This window comes from Mus musculus, chromosome 8 (assembly GCF_000001635.26).
Source record: "Mus musculus strain C57BL/6J chromosome 8, GRCm38.p6 C57BL/6J".
Classification (NCBI taxonomy): Eukaryota; Metazoa; Chordata; class Mammalia; order Rodentia; family Muridae; genus Mus; species Mus musculus.
This window is the reverse complement of record NC_000074.6, coordinates 95106651-95130079: the sequence shown is the minus strand read 5'-3', so window position 1 is coordinate 95130079 and position 23429 is coordinate 95106651. Positions and strand designations below refer to the sequence as shown.

The 23429-nt window shown below is 50.4% G+C and overlaps 1 protein-coding gene and 1 long non-coding RNA gene across 18 annotated transcripts in view; one reads left to right on the top strand and one right to left on the bottom strand.

Moving 5' to 3' along the window:
* The window catches only part of Kifc3 (kinesin family member C3), a 102999-nt gene that overhangs the window by 72747 nt on the left and 6823 nt on the right, over positions 1–23429 (top strand). For 7 of the 17 annotated variants that reach the window (NM_001372312.1, NM_001372313.1, XM_006530720.4 and 4 more), the window contains 9 exons: positions 746–884; positions 3373–3554; positions 19321–19386; positions 19807–19950; positions 20057–20296; positions 20725–20898; positions 21358–21505; positions 21595–21725; positions 22545–22656. In NM_001372312.1, the coding sequence (NP_001359241.1) occupies positions 746–884; positions 3373–3554; positions 19321–19386; positions 19807–19950; positions 20057–20296; positions 20725–20898; positions 21358–21505; positions 21595–21725; positions 22545–22656 (1336 nt within the window). Of the gene's footprint in view, positions 1–745; positions 885–3372; positions 3555–16735; positions 16852–19320; positions 19387–19806; positions 19951–20056; positions 20297–20724; positions 20899–21357; positions 21506–21594; positions 21726–22544; positions 22657–23429 lie in introns of those variants that run through there. The other 10 variants (XM_006530723.3, XM_030243308.1, XM_030243309.1 and 7 more) reach the window with 4 other exon arrangements.
* On the bottom strand, positions 471–16643 carry Gm31224. The gene is made up of 2 exons (XR_387938.3): positions 16264–16643; positions 471–751 (listed from the first exon to the last, which is right to left on the bottom strand). It is a non-coding gene; the product is annotated as a predicted gene, 31224 (long non-coding RNA).

The following is a 23429-nucleotide window of genomic DNA, read 5'->3' as shown; positions in this document are numbered from 1 at the left end:
CGCTGCCTGTGGGCTTTCCGGCTCGTTTCTCCTGTGTCTTATGTAGCATTACCCTGAAATGGGTTCGCACTTTCCCATACTGTCTCCCTTGCTTGGTGCCTTTCTCCGTGAGCTCCCGGGAAGTCTCCGAATGAAGCGCCCCTTCCCACCCCTCCACTCACCTGCTTCAGCCCAGGCACCTTTGCCTTAGTTCCTTGACCAGAACATGGGGTTGCATTGCCCCTGGATAGCCCCGTAGGACACAGCACAAAGGAGGCATCATGGTCATTGTCCTGGTCAGATAGACTCAATGTGTACCCTCCTAGTCCTGGGAGTGCCATCCTCAGGTGGGGAGCTGTCTGCCAAGGTGTTACGGCAGATGACACTGCAGGGGTGTTGCCCTAAGACTGTTGTGTGAAGGCAGGATGGGCTGCATTGAGGCTTGTTGTGAACAGGCTGCTCACGTGTTGATGACTCCTGACCCACAGAGCCTGCAGGGATAGCACAAACTTTATTTGGGGAAACTTAGAATCTTTTTTTTAAACGGGTATGGAAACTGACTATGGTGGGACTGAAGAGTATGAATTACTGTCCTCTTTCTGTGAGATGTTGCTCTGGCTTCCCTGGGTCCCAGGCAGGGCTCTTTGTCCACACCTCCTTGGTGAAGACACCGCTGGGTCCTGGGACCAGCGTGCTTGCCATCCCAGGGCAGGGGTGTCTCCTCAGCACAGTCCCCTTCACGAGAGGATTCTGGTTGTGTCATCAGCAGGCCCTGCGGGACAAGGGGTGCGAGAGCAAGAGTCAGGGGACGAAAGAAGACGAGCTCCCGAAGAGGCAGGCGCCGGCCCCCAGGCGGGACCGGGAGGCCCCAGAAGCTGGTGGTACCATGAATGTAGAAAATACAGGTAAAAGAGGTCAGCCCCACTGTGACACACTCTGGCTGAGCTAGTGCAGGAGGGAGACCTCTGTCCCACAGCTGGAAGTGGCTCAGCCAGACTGGCCACCTGACATGAACTTGAGACTCTGTCCAGCCTCTTCCAGATCCACGGACAACCATGTGTCTGTCCCAGGGCCACACCCAGTGATAAGAGACTTTGGCCACTGGAGGTTGGGTTGGATTTCCCTTCTTTTTTGTCTTTTCCCAGTACCTACCTAAAGCAGGGCGCAAGAGCAGCCTCCCAGACGCCACCGGGTCCCTTCGCCACCGGGTCCCTTTGGCAGAGGCCTGGCCGTGTTCTGGTCAGAGGATCCAGAGGTCAGGGATTTGTTTCCCCTCCCCCCAGACTGAGACACCTAAGCCTGCAGTTCCATTATCCTCTGACCGCTGTGGCACCTAGAGCTAGCTGGTTTTATTTAGAAGGTTCTCCGGGCTCCTTTGCAGGTTCTGGGTTTTCGGCAGTAAGTACTGGCCAATGAACACAGGGAGAGAACACCTTACGGAGCCTCAGGACAAGGCCAGGAGTACTAGGAAAAGGTGCTTCTGCTTTCTCAGAGTCTGTGTGTCTGAATTTGCTGAGGTTGTTGGAGGATGTCACTCCCTTCTCTCTGAGTCTGAACCAGTGCCTGTTCCGTACGAACGAGCCCTGGTCCACCCAGATTCAGGGCAGGCATAGGGTGTGGGTAAGCAGTGGGCAGGCAGGCTTTCAAAATGGCCACCATCTGGCCAGCAAGGTGGGGCAGGTCCAGAGGAGGAAGGCTAGGTCCTCTTAGCAGTGAGGATTGGTGCAGCACCTGAGCCATGGGCCCTGTGGTGGGCCATGCCTCTGGAAACTGGCCTGTTGGGTCAGGTGGTTGCTTCCTCAGCCAGGGGCTTGGTCTGCGCAAGGTCCCTTGGGCCTCGCCTCTCCTCCCTTCTTCCCATTCTCAGTCCTCCCTTAGCTTCAAGAGAGTTTCTTCCACTACCCATGACTCTGCAGGTTCCACTCAACTCCTGGCCCTCTTACACGGGGTACCATGCTGAGGTCTGGGGCTCAGAGCCTCCCAGGACAGGAGCCATGTCATGGATGACACTCGGACCTGTGCTACCTGTGGGATCCCAGCTACTTTCCCAGGGCTGCTTTTGGGCTAGGTACATCGTCCCTGTTTCACACAGGAAGAGCCTACAGGGTCCCCCCTTCAATGTGATTCAAGAGGCAAGCCCAGCTCTCAGCCAAGCCAGCACATTCTGTCACGCACCAGTGCAGTCTGTGGCCATACTGATCACATGTCATCTGTGGCAGCCCCGTGTGCCGACCTAGAAGCATCGGGGGCTGCCCTTACTCCCTCTAGAATAGATCACAGAGGCTGGGCCTGTACCGTGTGACTTTCATGCTGTGTGTCACATGCAGAGCCACACAGCTGGGGCCACTTGCCTAGCACGGGTTGTCCAGCTCCGGATCTCTGGGGGGGGTGGGGGGTGGGAGGACACTAGCCCCACCCATGGGAGCCCAGCTACCGCTGCTGCCTCCCATTTCCCTGTGCCACTCTGGGGCTTTGCAGAACTGTGGTCAAGGCTTGCTAGTGGTGTGGGGTGGCCCCTCACCTTTGAGAAAGCCAGAAGCTAAGGCTGCATTGAAATAGAAGGCTCCCCAGCTAGCACTGGGCCTCCCTCCGAATGCCCAGACTCTTTGCAGGACCCCAGCTTGGGATGCTGAGGGGAGAAGGCAAGTCATTTTCTTGTTCCCCCTGGACTGCTGCTGGTTCCTCATTGCACAGAGCTTTGGAACAGCCCCATTGCACATCACAGCCCCTGATGCTTGTCCTGTCTCCCATCCTGATGACAGAACAGTAGAAAGTATTGGGGGAGGAGGAGTTGGGCCTCTCTTGTGCCTGTGTGACACTCCACTCAACCCCCCTCTGCACCCCAGTTCCCCCCCCCAGACCCCTGTACAGGCATCAACCTGAAAATGTGCCTAGCCCCTGGTCTGTCCCATGTGCTGGCCTGTCTGTGCTCACAGACATGCCCCCTACCCCTCCTCCACGTGCACAGGTGACCACTTCACACCGAGCAGCTGACTAAGTCTGGTACTCTCTGCTGTGCTTTTGAGAGATCGGGAATTAGCATGGAGAGCCATTTCTGAGTGAGCCACCTTTCTTTCCAAGTGGAAATTGCCTGAGGGCTGGCCACTGAGAGATGCACTAGCCCTGGCTGGAATTCACCAGTTTGAGGGGATTCAGGAAAAATGGTTTTCCTCAGTCTTGGTTTAGGCAGTTCTGTCCCCTAGAAGCTATAGCTAAAGTGACTTCCCCAGAGGCCAACCTGGAGGTCCCCTGCAAACCCATTTTGCTGTATCCTTCAGCCCCACCTGCTAGCATCCTCTTCCCGCCCTGATGGTGCGCCCTGTTGTGATGGCCGCCTCCCTCCTCCAGGCAGACCTCCACTCTCCTGCTGATCAGCCACTACTTTGCTTGTAGGTGGGCGGCTCTTTGGCATCGGGAGGTGCTCAAGCCTGTCCGGGGCACCAGGCCCAGACCCCGTGGTACATAGGACCGTGGAGGCCATGTCCCAGCTTCAGGAGGAGCTGGTAGTCCTTCGGGAGAGGCTGGCCCTCCACGACAGTGACCGGCAAGCCACAACCACCCAGCTGCAGAACCAGGTACCTGGGGAGGCAGGGATGAGCAGAGGCCACTCACTGCCCTCTGGGGAACAGGTCAGAGGACATTGTCAGGGCACCTAGACTCCACCAGAAGCCAGATGGTGACGCTCTTCTGGTTCGGGAAGACGCTGTAGGGTGAGGAGGTTCAAACCTGGTATCTTACTGCAGCAAGTGTCTTCGGCACCTGAGCGTCTTCCCAGTCAAAACATTTTCCTCTGTAATTGATGGAATCTACTTGCTTGTTAATTGGGGTAGTTGAGGGCCGCTGAGATGGTTCAGCAGGTAAGAGCACCTGACTGTTCTTCCAAAGGTCCTGAGTTCAAATCCCAGCAACCACATGCTGGCTCACAACCATCTGTTATGAGATCTGATTCCCTCTTCTGGTGTGTCTGAAGTCAGCTACAGTGTACTTACATAAAATAATTTTTAAAAAAAGGTGGGGGGTGGAGTCGAAAGTGAACTGCTCAGACTTTCTGGTGTCCCTAGCTCCGCTCCTCTCATCACCTTTAAGGTGGACCTTAACCCACCCTCAGGCCTCAGATGACTTGAGAATTCAAAACTGTATCTAGCCTCTGCTCAGGTTTTATTGGTGGGCTTTTTGGTTATGTGTTTATTACAATGTTCTTAAGGGATGGTATCTGTAGCTGTGCTCTGTAGGGTCCAACCCTGTGGAGACATGGCCAGCCTCCTGAGCTGTGAGTAAACCCTGACTCTGGCAGCACTTACTAGTCCTGGGCTAGGTAACTACCAGTCTGCACCTCATTTCCTCATCTGCAAACGGATAAGACAACAGAATCCAGATGTGCTAGCACATTGTAGGGGCAGATGTGACTCTGGAACCCTGGAAATACATCTGTCTGAGGTGGTCTTGGCTGTGAGGCTGTAGGGAGAGTTGTCTGTCCTGTGAACCCCACTTTCTGAATTCCAGCCAGGCCGAGATGAGTGTGGCTTGTAAGAGTGGACAAGAAGTTGGTTATGAACTATAAAGTGTACTGTCCTGTGGGGGCTGTTCCTGTGGCCCCTTGAATTCCTGAGCCTCACCGTGGGTTTTGTTTTATGTTGTTGGCTGTTGGTTTTTCTTTTCTTTCTTTTTTAAGTTTATTTATTTCTTTCATGTATGTGAGGACACTGTCGCTGTCTTCAGACACACCAGAAGAGGGCATCAGATGCCCATTACAGATAGTTGCGAGCCACCGTGTAGTTGCTGGGGATTGAACTCAGGACCTCTGGAAGAGCAGTTAGTGCTCTTAACTGCTTGAACCATCTCTCCAGCCCTGCTGTTGGTTTTTCTGAGATAAGCTCTCCATCTAGCCTAGTGTGCCTTGGAACTCACTAACTGGTGCTGGCTATTTTGTTGTTCCCATGAGCTCCACAGTAGGTAGTGGCCACCTTCTGGGCACGGTGAGTGACACTGCTACCAACACCTGTGCACAGCTGTCCTTCCAGTTCCTGCTTTCAGTTCTTTGGTGCATATGCCCAGGGTTGGAATTACTGGATGGTGTAGGGCTTCGTTATCTCTTCTTGTTTATTTATCCTTGAGATGTGGCTTCTTTTCCTTGCTTTTTCCCCCCTCCATTTTTTCAATTTATTTATTTATTCATTGGTGTTTTCAAGACAGGGTTTCTCTGTGTAGCCTTGGCTGTCCTGGAACTCACTCTGTAGACCAGGTTGGCCTCGAACTCAGAAATCTGCCTGCCTCTGCCTCTTCCCCCTCCATTTTTAAACAGACAGGGGTCTCACTGTGTGGCTTTGTTTGTCCTGGAACTCCCTGGGTAGACCAGGCTAGCCTCAAACTTTCAGACTCATAGAGATCTACCTCTCTCTGCCTTCCAAGTGCTGGGATTAAAGGTGTGTGCTACTATGCCTTACTGTATTAGCTCAAGCTGCTGTTGAACTCAGGGTGACTCTCCTGCTGCCTCCTGTGTGCTGGTATTACAGGTGTAGGCTACATAACTGACTATTATCATTATATTTTTCCTTTTTTCTTAGAGGCTTCCTATGTGACCTTGAACTCACAGGCAACAGTCCTGTCTCTGGTTTCTTAGGGGCTGGGGCGGTAGGGGTGGGCACCTCCATGCCGAACTCAGTTTATAATTTTTTGGAGTGGTCACCTCCATGCCGAACTCAGTTTATAATTTTTTGAGGATCCACCACTGTGTTTTCCACAGTAGCTACACCATTTCCCATGCCACCAACAGCGCCCAGAGTACTGGTCTCTGTGTCCTCCTTGACGCTTATTTAATAGCCATTCCAGTGGGTATAGAGTGGTGTCTCATTGTGTGGTTTAAGGGTTTTGTTTTGTTTAGATTTTCAAGATAAAGTTTCTCTGTAGCCTTGGCTGTCCTGGAACTCACTTTGTAGATCAAGCTGGCCTCGAACTCAGAAATCTGCCTGCTTCCTGAGTGCTGGGACTAAAGGTGTATGCTACCTCAGCCAAGTTCTTTTTTGGCCCAGGTGATTTGGTGTCTGTTGCTGAGTGGTAGGCCTTTTTTCTCGGATGTTAACCCTTTCACAGTAACTGAGTAGCACATTTCCTTCCCACTCCCTGGTTGCCTTTCACTCGATGACTTTGGTTTCAGGGATCATACCGGAAGCTCTCCACCTGGGATGCTATTTTTTAATGTCTTGTTTTTACTTTTATTTTCTATGTGTATGCGTGTTTTGTTTGTTTTGTTTTTTTTTTGTTGTTTTTTGAGACAGGGTTTCCCTATGTAGCCCTGGGTGTCCTGGAACTCACTTTGTAGACCAGACTGGCCTCGAACTTAGAAATCCACCTGCCTCTGCCTCCCAAGTGCTGGGATTAAAGGCATGCGCCACCACCAGCTGTGTATGCATGTTTTGCCTGCATGTGGTACCTGCAGAAGCCAGAAGAGGGCATCAGATCCCTCGGAACTGGAGTTACACACAGATGTTTGCCACAGTGTGGGTTGCTAGGAATCAGACCCGGATCTTTTGAGAGAGCAGCCAGTGCTTTTAGCTTCTACATCTCGTCTCCAGCCCCTATACCTGTGATTTTTGTCAAGTTGTAGAAGTTCAAAAGTTAATTTTTGTAAAGACCACTTAACTTTTTTTTTAAAAACTGTTTGTGCTTTAGTGGTCATATCAAAAATTCCACTGCCAAATTCAGTGTCTATGAAGTTTTTCTCTCTATCCTTCTAAGAGTCTTATCATTTGATTTCTTGTGTTTGGGTCTTTGATCCATTTGCTGGTTTTTTCTGTATATTACTCTATGGTATATGGGTAAGGGCCAGACTTCATTATTTGGCATGCGGAGACGACACAGTACACCGTTCTCCAGTTGTCAGTATTATTATTCTTTGCCATTGCACGGTCTTTGCATACTTGTCAAAAATCGTCAGGTCATATCTGTGAGGTCTACTCCGGACTCCCTAGTCCTCCCTGTTATCCTCACGTCTGCCTTCCTGCCTGCGCCACACTGCTCGGATCGCTGTGGTACTGAAGTCAAGGTACAGACTTCCACCTTCATTTTTCTTGTTTGGCATCCTTTAACTTTGCACGAGTTTTAGCGTGGATTTTTTTTTTTAATGTCTTCAGAAAATGCTGTTAGGTTTTGGTAGTAACTGTCTTGCCTCTCTAGATTGCTCTGAGTTCTGCTGAAACCCAATTTATTGCGTCTCCCACCCATGACCCACGATACCTTTCCTTTATGCTGCTGTCTTCAATCTCCTTCAGCTGCTTTTGAAGTCTTCATTCTGTACGGTCTTGGTGTGTGACTGTGCATGCACGTTCCCGTGTGTTTGCAGACACCCCCACGGGCAGAGGCTGGAGGTGACACCGAGTATCTCCCTCTGTCACTTCCCACCTTAGTTTTTGAGATAAAGTCTCTTGCTGTTCCCGGCGCCCACCATTTTGGCCAGACTGTTTAGGAAAGCCCTGGAATGTACTTCCTGTCTCAGTCCTCCAGCGCCATGTGCAGCCCTGCCTGGATTAATACATATTAACCTTTCTATTCTTTATGTGTAGGAATACTCTGCTTGCATGTCTGTCTGTCTGTGCACCACTTCCGTGCAGTACCCTTTGAGGCCTGCAGTTACTACAGATGGTTGTGAGATGCCGTGTGGGTCATCTGGACACCCGGCCACTTAACTAGCCACTGAGCCATCTCTCTGGCTCCAGCCACGCCCAGCTTTGTCCGTGGATGATGGGGGCCTGCGCTAAGGCCCACGGCTTGAGCAGCAGGCACTTTATCCACAAGCCGTCTCCCCAGCTCCTCCTGCTTACATTTACCCTGGTTTTCTTCTCTTGAGGCGACCACAAGTGGAATGATTTTATTTTTCTCCCTTGGATTGTCTGTTGTTATAGCAACACAACTGACATTTGTGTTGATTTCACATCCCGCCACTCTGCTAAAGTTAATAGTTCTTACTGGCCTGATTTTAAAATCAAATTAGTCGCCAGCTTTAAACCTGCTTGCATGAAAATCTGCCTACCCACCCTTCCATTGCTGGGGATTAAACCTACAGCCTCTGCTTAGTTAGCCACACCCCGGCCCTGGGCTGCACTTTTGTTTCTAACATTGGATGTTGTGGCTCCTCTGGGCTGACATTCCCACATGGCCACTTCTGCATGAGGTCATGTAGTAGTTCTAGTCTCTAGTGGAGTGTGCATGTGTCAGCCCACCTCGGCCCAGGTCTTCCCTCTGGCCAACTCCCCCCCCCTCCCCCCCCACACACACTGGTGTCTGAGGGCACTCCCGCATTCAGCACTCATCACTCACATTTACCAAGAACCAGCCTAGTGCAAGGCACTAGGAGTGCAGCGCCTAAGGTCACCACAGATCTCCTACGCTAGCATCCCTGATCCCCAGATCCCAGATGTTTCAAATGTTCAAAGTCCTGTATCAACACCATGCTACAACTCTTGACAACTAAGCCCAAACAAGGGTTATTTCATGTCCCAAAATGTTACTTTAAAATACTGTAAAAATGACCTCAGGTTATGTTTATAAGGTACATATGGCACACAGGTCAGCAAGCTGCCTAGACCTGGGCTCCATGCCCAAGATGTCTCATCGTCTGTACGCAAAAAGAAGATTCTGAGCTAGAGAGAATTCCTGGTCCCAAGCATTTCAGAGGCCAGATTCTACTACAAACTGTTTATGGTCCAACACACCGTGTGCTGGGCCTGGGCGAACACGCTGCATAGATTCCCATATTTAGTCTCCAAGGGCTTGATGCGGTTGCCTTGAGTGTGGCTGGGAAGCGGAAAGGCAGGCAGAGGTGAAGGTGAAGGTACTCCTCCATGGCTGCTCGCGTGAGCTGAGCTCTTGTTGGACTTGACTTGCCATACTGTGTTCTCAAATGCTGCCCTGCCCCTCAGGGTGGAGGACTGAGGGGATGACTTGGCACTGGATACGGCTGTGCCAACCAGGCTAGGCCAGCCTCCTTGCTGGGTGTAGTGGCTATTCCTGGTTGTCAACTTGACAATATTTGGAATGAATTACAATCCGGAATTGGAAGGCTCACCAGTGACCCTTATCTGGAGGCTTGGAGATCCTTATCTGGATCTTGGTTTGAAGATCTTGAGCCACAGTGGCTATGAATTCCAGAAGATTGAATCTCCGAGTTTAAGGAACACACATTTAATCTGGGCTACGCCTTTCATCTGGGATTAAAGGTGTGGTGGAACACACCTTTAATCTGGGCTACACCTTCTGCTGGAGACAATATAAGGACATTGGAAGAAGGGAGTCTAGCTTCTTGCTCTTGCTCCTTCGCCTGCTTGCTGCGTGAGACTGAGTAACTGCTAGATCCTTGGACTTCCATTCACAGCTGCGACTGAACAATTGTTGGGAATTGGCTGCCGACTGTAAGTCATCAATAAATTCCTTTACTATCTAGAGACTATCTGTAAGTTCTGTGACTCTAGAGAACCCTGACTAATATAGAAGTTGGTACCAGGAGTGGTTCTAGAGTAACAGAAGTACAAGGATGAATCTTTTAAAATTCTGGAATTGGCTTGTTGATCCACCAGCACTTTCAACTATTGAAACCTCTCCAGATTCTCTCCCTCCTGGGAGCTCAGAGAATTTTGAAGACCCATGGTTGAAACTATATTCCGAACTTAAAGAAGCTAATGCCCTTGATTTTCTTAATGAATTAGGTGATTCAGTGCACAAAGCTTTCTACAAGATGGGGAAAAAATCGAAAAATGATTTTACTGGCTGGCTGCTCTTAGTATCTGTGGAAAAAATGATGAATGAAAGGAAGGAGTTGTGTGATAAAATCAAAAGGCTCCAGACACAAGTAAACGATCTAAAAGTTGCTAAGTGTGTCCTTGAGGAGAATCTTCTCTCTTGTAGCAATAGAGCTCAAGTTGCAGAAAATCAAACAGAAACTCTCATTGTAAGGTTGGCTGAACTACAGCGAAAATTCAAGTCTCAGCCTCAGAGTGTGTCGACAGTTAAAGTAAGGGCTCTAATTGGCAAAGAATGGGATCCTACAACATGGGATGGGGATGTGTGGGAAGACCATGTTGAAGCTGAAAATTTTGAATCCTCAGATTCTCAAGGGTTTGCCCCACCTGAGGAAGTAGTACCCTCAGCCCCACCTCTTGAAATAATGCCTTCCCCACATGAGGAAATTAATTTTGCAGAGTCTGCTCACGGCCCACCAATAGTTTCTTCTAGACCTGTAACCAGACTCAAAGCAAAACAGGCTCCTAGAGGGGAGGTAGAAAGTGTAGTCCATGAGGAAATTCGCTACACTACTAAGGAGCTTAATGAGTTTGCTAATTCATTCAAGCAGAAACCTGGTGAATATGTGTGGGAATGGATTTTAAGGGTGTGGGATAAGGGTGGAAGGAACATAAAACTAGAGCAGGCTGAGTTTATTGACATGGGTCCTCTGAGTAGAGATTCTAGGTTTAATACGGAAGCTCGCATAGTTAAAAAAGGTGTCAAAAGTTTGTTTGAATGGTTGGCTGAGGTGTTTATCAAAAGATGGCCTACTGGAAATGACTTGGAGATGCCTGATATTCCATGGCTTAGTGTTGATGAAGGGATTTTAAGACTTAGGGAAATTGCAATGCTAGAGTGGATATATTGTGTAAAGCATAATTGTCCACAATGGGAAGGTCCAGAAGATATGCCTTTCACCAGCTCTATAAGACGCAAATTGGTGAGAGGGGCACCAGCACATTTGAAGGGTTTTGTTCTTTCCCTTTTCCTTGTGCCAGATCTTAGCATTGGAGATGCTTCTGCTCAATTAGATGAATTAAATTCACTGGGTTTAGTTGGATTCCGAGGTAACAAGGGCCAGGTGGCAGCACTGAATTGCCCGAGACAAGGTGATTCTAGTTATTATAATGGACAGCGTAGACAAAAGAATGTTTATAATAACATACCCAGTAATGGTCAGCACAGGAGAGGTGAAATTTATAATGGCATGACTCGGTTGGACCTTTGGTACTGGCTAACCAATCATGGTGTTTCCAGGAATGAAATACATAGGAAGCCTACTGCATATTTGTTTGATCTGTATAAGCAGAAAAATTCTCAAACAAATGAAAGAAAGGCTACATTAGATCGTGGTAAACAGCCAAATGAAAGAAAGGCTACATTAGATCGTGGTAAACAGCAATCTCGGCCAGTGAATCAATTTCCAGACTTGAGACAGTTTGCAGATCCAGAACCCCTTGAATGAAGGGGTGGCCAGGTTCCGCTGAGGAAGGATCTTGATAAGACACTCAAAGGTTTTGCTGTTACCCTTTCTCCAGTTCTTCCCCAGAGGGACCTACGGCCTTTTACAAGGGTAACTGTACACTGGGGAAAAGGAAATAATCAGACTTTTCGGGGTCTGCTGGATACTGGTTCTGAGTTGACACTGATCCCAGGGGATCCCAAGAAACATTGTGGCCCTCCAGTTAAAGTAGGGGCTTATGGAGGGCAGGTGATTAATGGAGTTTTGACTGATGTCTGACTCACAGTAGGTCCAGTAGGTCCCCGGACACATCCTGTGGTGATTTCCCCAGTTCCAGAATGTATAATTGGGATAGATATACTCAGAAATTGGCAGAATTCTCATATTGGTTCCCTGAACTGTAAAGTGAGGGCTATTATGGTTGGAAAGGCCAAATGGAAGCCTTTAGAGTTGCCTCTGCCAAAGAAAATAGTGAATCAAAAACAGTATCGTATTCCTGGAGGCATTGCAGAAATTACTGCCACTATCAAGGACTTGAAAGATGCAGGGGTGGTGGTTCCCACCACATCTCCATTTAACTCTCCTATCTGGCCAGTGCAGAAAACAGATGGATCATGGAGAATGACAGTTGATTATCGAAAACTAAATCAGGTAGTAACTCCAATTGCAGCTGCTGTACCAGATGTAGTTTTGTTACTTGAGCAAATTAACACATCTCCTGGCACCTGGTATGCAGCTATTGATCTGGCAAATGCCTTCTTCTCAGTACCTGTCCATAAGGACCACCAGAAGCAATTTGCTTTCAGTTGGCAAGGCCAACAGTATACTTTCACAATTTTGCCTCAAGGATATATTAACTCTCCTGCCCTGTGTCATAATTTAGTTAGAAGGGATCTTGATCGTTTGGATCTTCCACAAAATATCACATTGGTGCACTATATTGATGACATTATGCTGATTGGACCAAGTGAGCAGGAAGTAGCAACCACTTTGGACTCATTGGTAACACATATGCGTATCAGAGGATGGGAAATAAATCCAACCAAAATTCAAGGACCATCTACCTCAGTGAAATTCTTAGGAGTCCAGTGGTGTGGGGCATGCAGAGATATTCCTTCTAAGGTGAAAGATAAGTTATTGCACCTGGCCCCTCCTACAACCAAGAAAGAAGCACGTTTAGTGGGTCTATTTGGATTCTGGAGACAACACATCCCTCACTTGGGTGTGTTACTTAGGCCTATTTACCAAGTGACTCGGAAAGCTGCTAGCTTTGTGTGGGGCCTGGAACAGGAGAAGGCCCTTCAACAGGTCCAGGCTGCTGTGCAGGCTGCTCTACCACTTGGACCATATGACCCAGTAGACCCGATGGTACTTGAGGTGTCTGTGGCTGATAGAGATGCTGTTTGGAGCCTCTGGCAGGCCCCTGTAGGTGAATCACAGAAAAGACCTTTGGGATTTTGGAGCAAAGCTCTACCATCATCTGCAGACAACTATTCTCCCTTTGAAAAACAGCTCTTGGCCTGCTATTGGGCCTTAGTGGAAACTGAACGTTTGACGATAGGACACCAAGTTACTATGCGACCTGAACTACCCATCATGAGCTGGGTACTATCAGACCCTGCAAGTCATAAAGTGGGACATGCACAGCAGCAGTCTATTATCAAATGGAAGTGGTATATACGTGATCGGGCCAGAGCAGGTCCTGAAGGCACAAGCAAGTTACATGAAGAAGTTGCTCAAATGCCTATGGTTTCTACTCCTGTTACAATGCCATCTGCTGCCAAGCATGCATCTATAGCCTCATGGGGTGTTCCCTATGATCGACTGACCGAAGAGGAGAAGACTAGAGCCTGGTTTACTGATGGCTCTGCACGTTATGCAGGCACCACCCAGAAGTGGACAGCTGCAGCATTACAACCTCTTTCTGGGACAACCTTGAAAGACACAGGTGAAGGGAAATCTTCACAGTGGTCAGAACTTCGGGCAGTACACATGGTATTACAGTTTGTTTGCAAGAAGAAATGGCCAGATGTACGATTATTCACTGACTCATGGGCTGTAGCCAATGGATTGGCTGGATGGTCAGGGACTTGGAAAGATCACAATTGGAAAATTGGTGAGAAAGACATCTGGGGAAGAAGTATGTGGATAGATCTCTCCAAATGGGCAAAGGATGTGAAGATATTTGTGTCCCATGTAAATGCTCACCAAAAGGTGACTTCAGCCGAGGAGGAGTTCAATAATCAAGTGGATAAGATGACCCGTTCTGTGGACAGTCAGCCTCTCTCCCCAGCCATCCCTGTCATTGCTCAATGGGCACATGAACAAAGTGGTCATGGTGGTCGAGATGGAGGTTATGCTTGGGCTCAGCAACACGGGCTTCCACTCACCAAAGCTGACCTGGCTACTGCTGCTGCTGATTGCCAGATCTGCCAACAGCAGAAACCAACACTGAGCCCCAGATATGGCACCATTCCTCGAGGTGACCAGCCAGCAACCTGGTGGCAGGTTGACTACATTGGACCACTTCCTTCGTGGAAAGGACAGCGTTTTGTTCTTACTGGAGTAGATACTTATTCTGGTTATGGATTTGCCTTTCCTGCACGTAATGCCTCTGCTAAAACCACCATTCACGGACTGACAGAATGCCTCATCTATCGTCATGGTATTCCACACAGTATTGCTTCTGACCAAGGAACTCATTTCACAGCCAGAGAAGTACGACAGTGGGCCCACGATCATGGAATACACTGGTCTTACCACATTCCCCATCATCCTGAAGCAGCTGGGCTGATAGAAAGATGGAATGGCCTTTTGAAGACGCAGTTACAGCGCCAATTAGGTGGTAACAGCTTGGAAGGCTGGGGTAGAGTTCTTCAGAAGGCAGTATATGCTTTGAATCAGCGCTCGATATATGGTACAGTTTCACCCATAGCCAGGATTCATGGGTCCAGGAATCAAGGGGTGGAAAACGGAATAGTTCCACTTACTATCACTCCTAGTGACCCTCTAGGAAAATTTTTGCTTCCTGTCCCCATAACTCTAGGTTCTGCTGGCCTAGAAGTTTTGGCTCCAGAGAGGGGAGTGCTCCTACCAGGAGCTACAACAAACATTCCATTGAACTGGAAGCTCAGACTTCCCCCTGGTCATTTTGGGCTTCTAATGCCCTTAAACCAACAGGCTAAAAAAGGAATAACAGTGTTAGGAGGGGTGATAGATCCAGATTACCATGGGGAAATTGGATTACCTCTTCACAATGGTGGTAAGCAAGATTATGTCTGGAGTGTAGGAGATCCCTTAGGGCGTCTCTTAGTACTACCATGTCCTGTGATTAAAGTCAATGGGAAACTACAACAGCCTAATCCAAGCAGGATGACAAAGGACACAGACCCATCAGGAATGAAGGTATGGGTCAATCCTCCAGGAAAAGAGCCAAGACCTGCTGAGGTGCTGGCTGAAGGTGAAGGAAATACAGAATGGGTAGTAGAGGAAGGTAGTTATAAATACCAATTAAGGCCACGTAACCAGTTGCAGAAACGAGGATTATAAAGTAATATGAATGCCCATTGTAAATTTACTAATGCGTTTGCGATTGTACGAGGGATAGTTATATCATGTTAGGCGTATTTACAACCTTGTTATTGTTTTATGTGAACATGAGATATTATTTGTGTCAAGTTGACAAGGGGTGGATTGTAGTGGCTATTCCTGGTTGTCAACTTGACAATATTTGGAATGAATTACAATCCGGAATTGGAAGGCTCACCAGTGACCCTTATCTGGAGGCTTGGAGATCCTTATCTGGATCTTGGTTTGAAGATCTTGAGCCACAGTGGCTATGAATTCCAGAAGATTGAATCTCCGAGTTTAAGGAACACACATTTAATCTGGGCTACGCCTTTCATCTGGGATTAAAGGTGTGGTGGAACACACCTTTAATCTGGGCTACACCTTCTGCTGGAGACAATATAAGGACATTGGAAGAAGGGAGTCTAGCTTCTTGCTCTTGCTCCTTCGCCTGCTTGCTGCGTGAGACTGAGTAACTGCTAGATCCTTGGACTTCCATTCACAGCTGCGACTGAACAATTGTTGGGAATTGGCTGCCGACTGTAAGTCATCAATAAATTCCTTTACTATCTAGAGACTATCTGTAAGTTCTGTGACTCTAGAGAACCCTGACTAATATACTGGGACAGCAGAATGGTCGGGTGGGCTGTGTGTGTGGTGGGGTTTACTGCCTTGATCCCCCAGGGGCTCCAGGTGAAATGACAATTCAGCCAGGCTCTATAGTTAGTACCCTCGGCAAAGCCCCCCTCTCTCTCTCTCCTCTCTCTCTCTCTCTCTCTCTCTCTCTCTCTTTTGCCTGAGATAGCTGCTGACCACACTACCCAGGCGAGGTGGGAGGTAGAGGTAATCACTGGGTTGGGAGCAGACAGCTGAGAAAATGCAGACCTGGGCGGCCGTGCCACCTCTACCCAGCTGCTTCTGCCAAGGTAAATGCAGGCTTGTATCAAGTTAGTAGACAGACAGGCCCCAGTCACTCTGCCCCCTGCCTTAGTTTCTCCAGCTTCAGTAGTTCTGAACCTTCCTAATGCTGTGACCCTATAATACAAGTTCCTGATGTTGTGATGAGCCAGCCCCTCAACCACAAAAAATATTTTCATTGCTGCTTCATAACTGTAATTTTGCTGCTGTTCTGAATCGTCATGTAAATATTTTTGGAGATAGAGGTTTGTCAAAGGAGTTGCTACGCATACGTTGAGAACCTCTTCAATAGCTGATAACCTCAGGTGGGAGAGGGATGTTGCCCAAGGCCACAAGGATGTCTGTCCCCTTCTGCTTTGCTAGACTCCCAGTTCTCTGACTCAGGAGTTATACACACTGCCCTCTGCTGTTGAACATGTTGAAGCATCTACCATGTGCTTGGCCCTGTGCTGCTCTGTGACCCTCCCCTCCTGAGCTCACAGCCTCAGGTCAGGGGTGTGTGTGTGTGTGTGTGTGTGTGTGTGTGTGTGTGTGTGTGTGTTGGGGGCACAGGGTGTTGGTACCTTGCTCTCTGCTTTTCCTGTGCCTGTCTTCCATCCAGTTCTCTGTGCATTCCATTTGTATCGGACACTTGCCTGCAGACGCAACAGGATCATCCTGCCTTCTGGCATTCGGGAAGCAGAGCCTCCTGACAGCAGGCTCTACCTGCCCTAGCCCAGGTGCAGCTGGTCCTCAGGAGCCATGAAGAGTTAGTGGGTTGTGCCTGATGGGGGAAAATGGCTACCCCCCACACAGGGTGTCCTTTCAGACCAGCAGTTAGGTTCCCCTTCTCTGTTTCCTGAGAGGAGCTGGCAGGCTCTGCTATCTTAGACGAAGACGGTCTATTGTGGTCCCTCCCCCCTTGCCAACAAGTCTTTCCATCACATCCCATGTCCTGTGTCCCCTTGTTGGTCCCAGCAGAGCCCACAGCACCTGAGTTCCCATTGTGATGCAAGAAGGAGCTAGGTTGTAGACAGGCCAGGGGTCCTGCCCCCCAGGAGCATTGCCAGCCCACGTTCCCTACAGCAGGGCTGAGAGCCCAGCATCAGCCAGCACTGGAAACAGCCAAGGTCAGAACTTCAGCCTTGGGAGTGGTGAGGCGATGTGGAGAGGTAGGAAGTATCTTTTTTTGTTTGTTTGGTTTGGTATTGGCTTTTTCGAGACAGGGTTTCTCTGTGTAGTCCTGGCTGTCCTGGAACTCACTCTGTAGACCAGGCTGGCCTCAAACTCAGAAATTCGCCTGCCTCTGCCTCCAGAAGTATCTTATTTTAGGATGGTTGAAATGCAAGAGAAACCCATACACCAAAAGCCAGCCCAACTGGAAATTCTGTAGAATTCACCGAGCTGTGCTTCTGCAGCCTGGAGGCCTGTTACCCACACAGGTTCTTCCTTGATAAGATGCTAGGGAGCCACTGCTGAGGAGCAGGCTGCAGAGGGTGGGGCAGAGTTGTGGAAAAGGATGCTACACACCAAGTCTGATCTGGGCTTGTCGGGACCAAAGGCCATAATCTGGGAGACACAGCTTCGAGGTGGCACTTCAGACTTGAAACTTTGCCCCCAGGACACCAGTGCCTTGCTGACCAATAATGCAGTTGACCTCGCTGCTTCCCCAATGCAGTGGTACTTGATGGCTGCCCCACTCTGCTTACAGCCAAAGGGCACATGTGTACATGTGCAGACACACACACACACACACACACAGACACACACACACACACTCACTCACTCACTCACTCAGACTGGGTTCTCAGCCCCATATGGGCAGTGGTAATGGGTAGAGTAAAACCCTGGCCTTTGCTTTCCTGCTGGGCCCATGGCCAGGAGTGCCACTAGGAAGGGAATATGCTTGAGGTGGAGACAGAGGTGAGTGAGTTTTCTGTCTTAACTTTTAAGTCACCTGTTTGTCCCCTGGAGGTGTTGGCAGCCTGACTGGCCTTGCAGTCTCTCAGTGGAGGCTCGGGCCACCACTAGTTGACCCACACTGGCCTCCTGAGTCTGCAGCAGAGATGGAGGGTGATCTCATGGCCCTCTTCCTCCTGACTTGACCAGAGAAGCTGGCCTGCCCAGCTAGACACTCTGTCCAGTCCTAGGGAACAGTGACATGTGAGGCTACATGCTACCAAGAGTCTTGTCTCCTCTGTGATTTGACATATCCAAGTACCCAGGCCATACCCACCTCCTCCTCTGAGACAGGGTCTTACTGTGTAGCCCTGGCTTGCCTAGAATTTTCCAGGTAGACCAGACTGGCCTCAGAACTCAGAGAAATATGCCTGCCTCTGTTGGGATTAAAGGCGTGTACCCCATGCCCAGCATTAGCCTGTCTCGTGAGATAAATTTCATGGCACTGGGTATGAGTTCCCATCAGACTGTAGCCCATGGAGACCCCGTGGTAGGTGCTTTTTTAGGTGGTCTTTAGTCATCCAGTTGAGTGTATGTATTGGGTGGGGGTACAGCTTATCTACCTGGTGCCTGTAGGCAGTATTTCCCTTTACCTCGTTAGTAACCAGAACCCAATACTTTGATGGCCCAGATATATAAACTCTGGCTCTCAACCCACCTTCTCCAAGGAGACACAGTCAATCTAGAATATGCTCAGGAGAAACCCAACACACTCTGGCAAATTCTGCTACTAGGGCTCTTGCCCGTCACGCCTGTTCCCTGAAGAGCACTCCTGGGGCAGGCTAGTGTTGGCTCAGGGACTGGGGTAGCCTGCTGGGGGCAGCTACAAGGAAGGGCTAGAATTTTTACTCAAGGCATTGTCAGCACCGAGGTCCCCGTCTCCTCCCGCACCTCCCCATGTCCTGAGTACATTGTTTGCCCATGTTCACTTCCACCTTGCTGGTCCCGTCACAGTTCTTCAAGGTTCTGGACGAGGCCTGGCTGCAGAAGGCTCAGCCTCACAGGCTTACTCACTAGAAGCTGCTCAAGGTGGAAAGTGCTGGGATCTGGGCAAGGCTGAGCCTGGGGGCTATAACTGTTCATGTGACTTAAAAGTGAATAGTAAGCATTTTTAGTTGGGTGGTGGTGGCGCATGCCTTTAAGCCCAGCACTTGGGAGGAAGAAGCAGGCAGATCTCTGAGTCTGAGGCCAGCCTCATCTACAAATAGTTCCAGAACAGCTGGGGCTACATAGTCTTAAGGGGGGGGGGGCTGGAGAGGTGACTTAGCAGTTAAAAGCACTAACTGCTCTTCCAGAGGTCCTGAATTCAATTCCCAGCAACCACATGGTGGCTCACACCATCTGTAATGGGATCTGATGCCTTCTTCTGGTGTGTCTGAAGACAGCTACAGTGCACAAGTAATTTTTTTAAAAAAAGGTAGATCCTGTGCTTTAGAAGGGGCCTGTGAAGGGTCCTCAGTTTCCCAAGAGAACCTCTCCTGCTGAGCCATGGCTGGTACATTCTTGCAGGGAGAGAGCACTGAAGGCCATTGAGACCAGGCTAGCTTACCAGAGTTCCTGGTGCTTGACCATAGGGAAACCTGAGGTCCTGGGCTCAGAGGGGCCATGCTAGTGATCACTGGAGCTGGGCAGGAGGCCTGGGTGTGGGCTGGTGGGATAAGGACCTGGCTTTGTGCCCACAGGTGGAGAATCTAAAGGAAAAGCTCATTAGCCAGGCCCAGGAAGTGAGCCGACTGCGATCAGAACTGGTGAGGACCCCAGGACCGTCCTGAGGGGAGGGGAGGGGAGGGGTGAGTGTCAAGACGTGGTCACTCTTCCACCTCTGGATGTGGCTGTCTCTGAGCGCCCATGCCCTATCTGGGCTTATGTTGTCTTGTCTCAGACGTGGCACTTCACACCACAGAGCAGGGGGCTGGATCTCATTTGCTGACGTCAAAAGAAGAGTGTGAACTCTGTGCATGCATAAATTTGACTTTGTGTGACTTTCACACTAAGGAAAATAGACTGCTCTGCTGGCCTCCTTTCCTCCCTTTCTTTTGACTTCTTTCTGAGCCCTGGCCTCTTACTTTGCCTGCCTGCCCCTTTCCTTCTCTGCTTTCTCTTTTCCTCTGTCCTCATCTCCTGGTGTGGCCTTGCTCATGCCGCCTCTGGGCCCCGGCTCTCCACAGGGAGGCACGGACGCGGAGAAGCACAGGGACAGACTGATGGTGGAGAATGAGCAGCTGAGGCAGGAGCTGAGGCGCTGTGAGGTCGAACTGCAGGAGCTTCGGGCCCAGCCGGTGGTGCCCTGCGAGGGCTGTGAGCACAGCCAGGTAGGCCGGGCAGGTGGGCGGGCGGGCGGCAGCCTCTGCCCTGGGCCCGTAGGCTCAGCTGCTGGGGATGACCCCGTCCCCACCTGGCTGCCTTGACTACCCACAGGAGAGCAGCCAGCTCCGTGACAAGCTGTCCCAGCTGCAGTTGGAAGTGGCTGAGAACAAAGGCATGCTGTCGGAACTGAACCTGGAGGTGCAGCAGAAAACGGACCGGCTGGCAGAGGTAGAGCTGCGCCTCAAGGACTGTCTGGCTGAGAAAGCCCAGGAGGAGGAACGGCTCAGCCGGCGCCTGCGTGACAGCCATGAGACTATCGCCAGTCTGAGGGCCCAGTCCCCACCTGTTAAGGTGAGTGGCCAGATAGGTTGCACTGCCCTGTAGGAATCTTGGGCCCAGGGCAGGGCTTGCCCCTAAAAGGGCCTTGTCCCACTGACTGGCTAGGTATGCAGAGCCACAGGGCTCTTTCCAGTCTTGTTCTTAAGTTGGTTCCTTCCTTGCTCGCTGCCAGGCAGGCTCAGTGAAGGTTGAAGGTGGCTCTTTCTATGCCGGGCACAGGTGTACCTACCTTTGTCCTTCTTGTCAGTTTGCGCCCGGCCTGGGCTCAGTCAGGCTTCCTGCAGGTTCCCCCTTTAGAAGATAACTAGCAGATTTCTGCGGAAACCAGAACCTGTCTGCAGAACTGGAACCTTTCAGCTAGCTCCTAGAGATTGCTGGGACGACACTGTGGGTCAGCTGCCTCTGACAATGCCCTGTCCTGTCCTTCCCTCTGTTTGCAGTATGTCATCAAGACAGTGGAGGTAGAGTCTTCCAAGACCAAGCAGGCCCTCAGCGAGTCCCAGACCCGGAACCAGCACCTGCAGGAGCAAGTGGCCATGCAGCGGCAGGTGCTGAAGGAGATGGAGCAGCAGCTACAGAACTCCCACCAGCTGACAGTCCAGTTGCGGGCTCAGGTGCGCAGGCCAAGACAGCTGTAGTGGGGACCCGAAAGAATTGGGGTGCAGTTTCTCTTTTCCCCTGGCCACGGGGTTAATCTCTGCTTCCTCATCGATAACCTGAGCTGGCCACAAAAGCCTCTTCATGGTGGGGACACGGGAAAATGATCTCAAGGGGCTGTCCCTGGCCGCCCACTGGTGTGCTCAGGTTGTCCCGCCTGCTCTTCTGCTCTTTCCAATCTGTTGAGCATATGCACCTTGGGGACATGTGGCCTGTCACCTGTCATGGGCACAGGCCAGTCAGAACTGGGGCTAATACGGGATGGTGATGGCTATACAGACTCACAGCCTTCCGGTGGGAAAGCAGGTCATTCCATCCCTCTGCACCAGCCAGCAATAACACGTCTGTCCATGCCGCTCCCCCACTCCTGCCCCGCCCTGCCCCTTCACTGAACCCTTTCCTGGCCTGGCCATCAGATTGCCATGTATGAGGCAGAGCTGGAGCGGGCACACGGGCAGATGCTGGAGGAGATGCAGTCCTTGGAGGAGGATAAGAACCGGGCCATTGAGGAGGCCTTTGCACGGGCCCAGGTGGAGATGAAGGCAGTACACGAGAACCTGGCAGGTGAGCCGGAAGCTGGCCCTGCCCATCCCCCTGCCCCTGCCCCTGCCCCTGCCTCACAGCCCAGATACCTAACACCTTTGCCCCACTAGGTGTCAGGACCAACCTGCTGACGCTGCAGCCTGCGCTGAGGACCCTCACCAACGACTACAATGGGCTCAAGCGGCAGGTGCGGGGCTTCCCCTTGCTGCTGCAGGAGGCTCTCAGGAGTGTCAAAGCTGAGGTGAGCAAGCCCCTTCTTGCCTTACTCCCAAAAGGCACACATTCACACACTGTCCTTTCATGAGCTCCCATCTGTGCTGCAGTACCTTATATCTACCAGGGTTGTTTATTTATTTGAGACAGGGCTTTTAGCACAGGTTGACCTCGATTCCATACTTTCCTGCCTCAGCCTCAGTTGTAATTACTGGCTTCTGCCCCCATAATATGCTAGGGACTGAGCCCAGGGCTTCTCACCTGATAGGCAAATGCTCTCCCCCCAAGCTTTAGCCCTTGGTGCTCATTTTGTAGGCATCCTCACACTGTGTGAGACCTAGCCAGTGACTCCTAAGTGTCTCCCATGTGGCTGAGCCTTTTATAGACGCTGGCTTCTCAAGTTCATATGACAACTCTGCAAGAGATGGGTGTATTTTGGGAAAAAAAAATAGTTCTTTAAATAACTATGTCAGTAATACACGAATGTGGTAAAGAGCCCAGGTCATTCTGAGCATCCTCACTCTTGGGTTAGTGTCTCTATGTCCCATCACCCCATGGAGGGAACAGATGGAAGGTGCCCTTGTCCCTAGCTCCTTGGGAAAGGTTAGATTTGAGATTGCTGAATCTCACCGCAGCCAAGTACTCAGTCTCTGGTCATTACTCACCCTTAGTCCAGAGCTCTTTTTCCTCATCTATAAAATGAGGGCACTGGCTCTACCTCCTCAGAGGGACTATTGGGAAAGGTTGGTCTACTCAGCCCGGGCTGGTGAGGGTAATACCACCATCAGGCCCAGTGAAGGGAAGCTGACAGAGTCCGGCTTCTGATGGCACCACGTGTGCTCCGCAGATCGGCCAGGCCATCGAGGAGGTTAATAGCAACAACCAGGAGCTGTTGCGCAAGTACCGCCGGGAACTACAGCTGCGCAAGAAATGCCATAACGAGCTGGTCCGGCTGAAGGGTGAGTGTCTGCAACTGTGCATCAAAGCTGTGCTCACTGCTGCTGCTGCTGCTGCTGCTTCCGAGGCACAGAAAAAGCAGGAAACTTGCTTAAAGACACACTCCTAGTATATGGTCCAGCTTGGATTTGAACTTGACCATCTTCAAAGCTCCTTGGCCATGGTAGGTTCTGCCCAGGCCTGGGGGATGTGGTAGGGTACTGTGCAATGGTGGCACTTGCTACAGGCTCAGGTGTCACTGATCTCTGCCCTGAGCCCTAGGGAGCACCTGCTGTGTGTCAGCTACTGTTGCAGACACTGGGGAATTCACTGTATCCCCAGACCACAGCCATCACCATGTTCATGGTGTCTGAGAGAAGGGACAGTGATCATCAGTCATCCAGAGAACCCCAGTACTGTCCCATCACCAGGGCTGGGAGCACACGGATAGCTGTCCTTTTTGCCCATCTGGTACCCAAGTCCTGCTTAGCATTGCCCATGCTCCTTAGATTAATGGCAAGAATAAATCCCTTGGTTCATGGAGTCCAAACTTCTTGAATAGATGAGGAAACTCAAGTCCACAGAGAGTGTTACCAGGATTGACTGTACTGTGTAGCCACAAGGCAAAGCATCCTGACTTTGCTCAGGAAGAAAATGTAGTAAGTGAATTCATACAGTGATCTGAGTGACTGATACCATGTCACTCCCCGGTCTTACATAAAAGATGGGGCTCTTGGCCATGGGCCGCTAGTCAATTCTAGTTTGGTATTGATCCACCCCATCTCTCCATCAACCG